This window comes from Sorex araneus, chromosome 2 (assembly GCF_027595985.1).
Source record: "Sorex araneus isolate mSorAra2 chromosome 2, mSorAra2.pri, whole genome shotgun sequence".
Classification (NCBI taxonomy): domain Eukaryota; kingdom Metazoa; phylum Chordata; class Mammalia; order Eulipotyphla; family Soricidae; genus Sorex; species Sorex araneus.
Window position 1 is genome coordinate 36,355,110 of NC_073303.1, and position 7,227 is coordinate 36,362,336.

A 7,227-nucleotide genomic window follows, 5' to 3' on the forward strand; every position below is an offset into this window, starting at 1 on the left:
TCAGTGTTAAGGGGTCTTATTCGAGATGGAAAAAATCCTTAATACGTTTTCTCTTGAGGGTTATGATGCCGCCAACATGTCGATCTGTACATGCGGGGCGAGTGCATCAGCAGCCTGATGGTGTCTTCAGGCTTCCTGACCCCATAAAATTATCGCTGTGCCTTTGGCCTGACCTCAACAACTTAGGACCAAGTTTACCAAGAAATTAAACAGCCAAAATTAGGTACGTGGGACCCAGCCCACAAACCACCCTTGATGCAGCTATGTAAGCTCATTTATTGGCCTTATCTCAGAGACCCAGAGATAAATCTCAAAAGAGACCAAAAGCCACAGTTAATCTCGGACCAAAACATGGCTGAACAGACTGGGGTAGATCGGAGGGAGGCAGGTTGGCCTGTGCCTGCCCAAGCAGAGCCCCCAGCAGCCACTTGCTTCCACAATCCAAAGTTATTGTCATTTCCCCAGCCTGACTCCACTGTGTCAGGACGAACCTTACCAAGATATAACCTGCTGAAAATTTGGGTATGTGGGTTTTGTGACTGAAATCTCCAGGCTTTCACGAAGTTGGTTTGGCTAGTTCTCCCCACTTACAATACACATGTTAACACTGGCAGTCACCCCAACAAACCAACCCCAGGCCACTCTGTAAACTCTATTACTGGCCTTGCTTCAGAGACCCATGAATAAATCTCGAAAGACATCAAAAAGCAGAAACATAGTAGTGAGTTACCGCAGACACCACAGGGCGACCCCTAGTGTGCACAGCTGGGAGTTCATGGAGAGCTCCCTGCTAGTAAGCGCAATACAGACTGAGTTGTCTTTATGCGCTATGGCCACACGGGGGCGCACCTGCTCTGCTCGCTCCTACTTGCAGGGTCAGGGCTGTGGTCTGACTCAGGCTGAGATGCTGACCTGGAGGAGGACATTCATGGGATGAAGATGCCTTCAGAGCAGTCCTGGGGTCAGGCTCAGGAGCCGGATGGAGAGTTGCGGAAGGGAAACCTCTGGGGTCCTGTGCTGTGTGTGAAGTTCCAAAATATCCCCAAAACCTCTTTCTTCAGTCTGTGATGCCAAACCTAGAAACTACAAGGTAACATTCCTTCCATACCCTGTTGCTTTTCTTAGGAAAATTATTCTTCTTTTATCGCTACCACATTTCTACAGCTGATAAGTCCACATCAGGACAGTATCACGAATCTCTACACTATATTTTGATGTTACTGCTTTCTTTTCTCTCCTAGAATCCCATCCCAGGGTCATTCACCCTGAGTGAAATCCCAGTCATGTCTCCCAAAGTTTCCTCTGGCTGAGTCTTGGATGACGTGGCATTGTAAGGAGGCTGCTCTGCTGTACACTGGAGAAAGCCCCTCAGTTTGGGTGTGGTGGCCAAGGCTAGGGGTGTGGGAAGCCCACAGACACAGTGTCATTCTCAACAAGCACTTCAGGGAGTGCAGGAGCCAATTGGTCATTAGTGATGTTGGTCACCCTCACCCCCGATGACACATGTTCATCACTTTCTCTATTTCAAGACATGTGCTTTATTTTGTACATGCAAATATATCTATTGTTGTAATTAAGGTGACATGTACAGTGTTAATGCAGTTTCTGCATCTCACAACCACCAAAGTGCCCAATACCATCCATCATCTTCTTATGCCACTTATGTTATTAACATTAATTCTCCTCTTTCACCTAACCTCCTCTTAAAGTGTACCTATGTTCCTTGTTATCTTTCCCACACTGTTTCTTTAGAATGAATCCCTCTGTAACACTCACACTAAGAAGTGTACTTCAGGCTGTATAAAACTTTCAATTTTGTTTCTTTATTTTTGGTTCTTACTGACAGTGCTATGGGCTTACTCCTAGGGGGACTCAGGGAACCACATGTGGTGCCAGGGATTGAACCCCAGTCAGCTGTATGTCAGGTAAACACCCTACGTGCTGCCCTCTGGCCCTGGCCTTAAGAATATTTTTAATTCTTCTATATGTGACCAGTTTTAAACATTACTTTAAATACTTTAAATTTTGTGACACTTATAAAGCATTTGTCAGATCATATTCAAAATATAAGAATCCTTTCTAGTATTGGGCAAATATCTTTTCACTGAACTAAATTTTATTTGTTTCTGCACAGCCAGGATGGACCCTGCCTCCATACGTGGAAGGCCTGTGCCCGACCGCTGAGCCTTATCCCCAACTCACAGAACTAGCTTAGCTTTCCTGACTGGGAGAGGAGGCTAAGATTGAATGTCTCGGTGTAGACATTCTTGGGCCTGGGAATGTTGTTCAGTGTAGACTGTCTGCCCTGCAGATAAGAGAGCATGAGTTTGACCCCTGGCACCATCCCACATGCCTTGTGCGATGCTGGTGACGCTGTCTTGTGTGATACCCGGCTCCACAACAAAAAATAATTCTGTCTTTCACACCACAAGCAAGTGTGCAGGAGCTCCACAACTAAATGATGTTACCTAAATGATGCAACAACTGAACAGAGTGTGACCACTGCGAGCAAGTGTGCAACCCTGGCAAGCACCACAACCAAGTGTGTGAGCACCAGTGAAGGCACCAAAAGAAGCAACAACAAAGGGAAGGAAAGGGACAGAAATAAATCAGCAATAAAAGAATCTTTTAACCGCCTTCTTACAAACATCAGACCTCACAAGACAGTGAACCATGCCCAGGGGCCAGTGAGGTGCCTTAGCTCAAAGGGCCGGGGCGCAGGCTGTGTGTGCAGCAAGGCCAGCACAGGGCCCCAGGGGTTTCCCTTCCGAAACTCTCCATCCGGCTCCAGACCCTGACCCTAGGAAGCTCTGAAGGCACCTTCATCCCATGGCAATCTACTTTTGGCCAATCTTCTACCTGGGCCAATCTATCTTGGGCCAATTTATCTTGGACCCCTATCTCCTCCTCCTCCAGGTCAGTGTCTCAGCCTGAGTCAGACCACAGCCCCGCCCCTGCAAAGTAGGAGCGAGCAGAGCAGGTGCGCCCCCGTGTGGCCATAGCTCAGAAAGACAACTCAGTTCGAATTGTACTTCCTAGCAGGGAGCTCTCCATGAACTCCCAGCTGTGCACACTAGGGGGCGCCCTGTGGTGTCTGCCAGAACTCCCTGCTGCATCTCTGGCTTCTGAAGTCTTTGGAGATGTATCCCTGGGTCTCTGAAGCAAGGCCAGTAATAGAGTTTACAGGGTGGCTTGGAGTTGGTTCGTGGGGGTTACTGCCGGTGCTTCCACGTGTATTAGGAAGTGGGGAAAAGTAGCCAAACAAACTTTGTGAAAGCCTGGAGATTTCAGTCACAAAACCCACACACCCGAATTTTCAGCAGATTATATCTTGGTGAGGTCCGTCCTGACACAGTGGAGTCAGGCTGGGGATATGGCAGCAACTTTGGATTGTGGAAGCAAGTGGCTGCTGGGGGCCCCGGTTTCGTTTTCGGTTCGGGGTTAATCTGTGCAGGGCGGGTCAGACTCTCACACCCTCCAGCTGATGTACGGCTGCGACGTGGGGTCCGACGGGCGCCTCCTGCGCGGGTACGACCAATACTCCTACGACGGCGCCGACTACATCGCCCTGAACGAGGACCTGCGCTCCTGGACGGCGGCGGCGGGCACGCAGGCTTGGATCAGCAAGAGCAAGTTGGAGCAGGCGGGTGAGGCTGAGTATCAGAGGAACTACCTGGAGGGCAGGTGCATGCAGTCTCTGAGGAGATACCTGGAACACGGGAAGGACACGCTGCTGCGCACAGGTACCGGTCCCGGGTGTTGACGACCCCTGACCGCCCGGGGGAGGGGCGACTCCCCACAGGGGGGACATGGTGGGGTTCAGTGTCCGAACAGCGCCCCTTCTTCAGTCAGGAGAGAGACGGACCCGCCTGGTTTCCATGTTCTGTACCAGAGACCCGCCCTCCCCTCAGGCCACCCTGTGTCCTCAGGATCTTGAAGTTTCTCAGTGTAGGAGCGTGGGGGGAGGGGCGACCTTCTCAGAAATAACGAATATGGCTTCCCTGGGACCCGGCAGCCACCTGTGAACTCTCTCAGGTCTCAGCCCTGACTCCTGCTTCTCTCAGTCACTCACCCTCCACCCAGGGCAGGACAGAGTCAGTGTCTCCTGAGAGACCCTAACCTCCTTCCCAAACCCTGTTCTAGAACTTTCCAAGGAATTAGGATTTTATCCAGTTTCTTTAGCCAAGCTTGTGTCTGGATTTTTACCTTCTATTCCAAACCAATTATCCTGTTCAACGTCATTGTGGAAGTGACCCAAAGTGTGAATTTTCTCATTGTTCCTCCTCAGAAGCCCCCAGAAGCCACATCACCCACCACCCCTTCTCTGACCAGGAGGTCACCCTGAGGTGCTGGGCCCTGGGCTTCTACCCTGCCGACATCACCCTGACCTGGCAGCGTGATGGGGAGGACCTGACCCAGGACACAGAGCTGGTGGAGACCAGGCCTGCAGGGGATGGAACCTTCCAGAAGTGGGCGGCTGTGCTGGTGCCTTCTGGAGAGGAGCAGAGATACACGTGCCGTGTGCAGCACCAGGGGCTGCCGGAGCCTGTCACCCTGAGATGGGGTGAGGAGGGGGACGGGGCACAGAGCCTGTTCTCAGGGAATCAAGGTTGGCCCCTCTGGGGAACTGTGGAGGGTCAGGCTGGGGCTGGGGTCAGACCCTCTCCTTCCTCCCTTCCCAGAGCCCCCTTCTCAGCCTACCATCCTCACTGTGGGCATCATTGTCGGCCTGGCTATCCTCGGGGCTGTGGTCACTGGAGCTGTGGTGGCAGCTGTGATCAGCAGGAGGAAGCGCTCAGGTAAAATGGGGGCGGGTTGGGGGGAATCTGTCCAACACGGCAAGTCTTGAATCTTTGGGGGTCTCATCCATATTAGCTCTCCTGCCTCATTTGCAAGAGCACCACCCGCCCCTGTGCTGTTGCTCACACTCCCCTGTGTGTGCCGCTCTCAGGTTTGCTCAAGAAAGACACTTTCACCCCCATAAGCTGGGGATGAACCTGGTTCCCAGGGTCCCAGGTCACAGGGACTGTCCCTGTGAGCACAGACCGCCAGGAGAGGCTGCTCGTCCTGGAGCGTCTCCGTCCTGCTTGTTTCCTGGTCCTGCCCACAGTCTTCAGAGTTCTGAGGCTTCCCTGGGGTCCAGGCCTAGAGAACTGCTCTGTGGGCTCAGAACCCGGTGCTCTCCCCAACCTTCCTTGGCCTGTTTCCTTCCCGCAGGTGAGAAAGGAGGACAGTACACTCAGGCTGCAAGTAAGTGTGGGCAGGGCTGGGGCCCTGGAATTTTGGAGACAGAGACCGGAGCCCATGGGAGCTCCCGCACCCCTAGTTCCTCCTCTAGTCCCACCTGCTGGGGCTCTGACCTTGGCCTGTTTGTTCCTCCCCAGACAGCGACAGTTCCCAGGGCTCGGATGAGTCTCTCACAAAACCTAGAGGTGAGACTCGAGACTGGAGTGGGCGGGACTGGGCAGACGGGACAGGACTGGGTTGGGGGTTCTTTGAGTGGGATGCTGGGAGCTTGCTCAGGATGTCACCACTTCTGTCACTCACCTGGGTCTCTTCATTCTTTTCTCTCACAGTGTGAGGCAGCTGCCCCGCTGGGTTTCCTCTCAACCCAAAGTTGTGACTCAAGAACTGCTGATTCTCCTTCTGCCCTGGGACCTGAGTGTGTCTGTGTCCTGTCACACTCTGTGATGGGGGAGACTGACCCACCCCTGCCCACCGGGCCCTCCACACTGACCTGCGTTCTCTTCCCTGATGCTCTGGGCTGTGCCAGCAGAGACAGGACTCAGCCGTCTCCATCTGTGTTAGCTTCTTGTTTCCCTGAATAATGTTTCTCCCTTACTGAAATCAGCATCTGATTTGCATTTTTCTAATTCCTCTTTTGTGGGGTTGAGGGTTAATAAAGGAAATCCCTGAAATTTGAGAAGAAAAAAATTAAAATCTTGAGACCTTCCATGTGTTTTCTGTTATGACTTGAGTCTGTCCCACCTGTGACCAGAGAGGCTGTGAGGGAAAGGGAGGGGACACAGGTGTGCCCAGTCTGTCTCTGTCTCAGTCATTGTGGGCTTTGATGAACCTCTAACTCCTTTGTTGCTTTGGGGGAGGGGGGCCCAATCCTGGTTCTGCACTCACGGGTCACTCCCGGCAGGCCCAGGGAACCATATGGGATCAGATCCAGGTTGGCCACATGCAAGGTAAGAGCCTCCCCCTGTACTGCTCAAGGTCCATCTAACCCCTGTGTTTTTTCCTGAAATCCCAGTGTGTTACTCTATTTAAAATATTTCTACATTCTATATTCCAGAGATTGTGTGACCCACGACAAACCCCAACACATGAGAACAATATATCTTATTGTAAATTTTAACTTGAGTGTACACACTAGTGTCAATTGCCTCAAACTGCACGTGTTTCTCTTGGGCAGAGGCTCACCCGTGAGTAAACTTTCTCCTGGACCTGGAAGCTGCATTTGTAGCCGCCCAACATGTGTTACCTCACACCACTAATATTCCAAGAGTAGCATATTAGTGGGGTTTAAAGTAGAAGGCAACCAAACTTAGAGGGACATATATTTTTACATATACACACACACACACACACACACATATGGTGGACTGGACTGGGCCTCTTCCGCCCAGATTTCCTATTTTCCAGTAGCTAGGTGGTCACACCCAGGAACTGCCCCCGGCACAGTGTAATCCCACCAATGGTCAACATCCAGAGAGTTAAACCAAACTCCCAGAAGAGAGCAATGCAGAGAGTCTCTTGCCCAAGCGCCTGGCTGTCTTCCCCGTGGCCCCTTGGAGGGGATTGGCTTCAGCTTCCCTCCCCGCTCCGAGCAGAGCTTCTGTGGTCGAAGAACCCCGAGCCTAGCCACAGCCATGCTCAAGGTCCCTCTCCACACGTTCAGACGAGCCTCACGCATGAAGGTACTGGCAGAGGAACCCAGGTGTGTGGAACCCGGGGCTGAGACCTCCAAGCCTGCTCGGATCAGGACTGGGCCTCTTCTGCCCAGATTTCCCATCTTCTAGTAGCTAGGTGGTCACACCCAGGTACTGCCTCCGGCTCCGTGTAACCCCACCATCGGCCAACATCCAGAGACTATAAAACCAAGCTCCTGCAAGTGCATGGCTGCAAAGCGGCCATGTGACATCTTATAGCCTACTTCTCCCTCTGGAAGAACCTGGCAAGCTACCGAGAGTTTCCTGCCCTCATGGGAGAGTCTCACAA

At 52.2% G+C, this 7,227-nt stretch overlaps 1 protein-coding gene across 1 annotated transcript; it reads left to right on the forward strand.

Annotated features, from left to right (window-relative positions):
• The first annotated feature begins 775 nt into the window (after positions 1-775).
• On the forward strand, positions 776-5,359 carry LOC129401644 (patr class I histocompatibility antigen, A-108 alpha chain-like). Its single transcript, XM_055124377.1, has 6 exons — positions 776-793; positions 3,455-3,743; positions 4,289-4,564; positions 4,683-4,799; positions 5,218-5,246; positions 5,339-5,359. Exons 1-6 carry the CDS (start codon positions 776-778, stop codon positions 5,357-5,359), a joined length of 750 nt encoding a protein of 249 aa, XP_054980352.1.
• Positions 5,360-7,227: the final 1,868 nt, after the last annotated feature.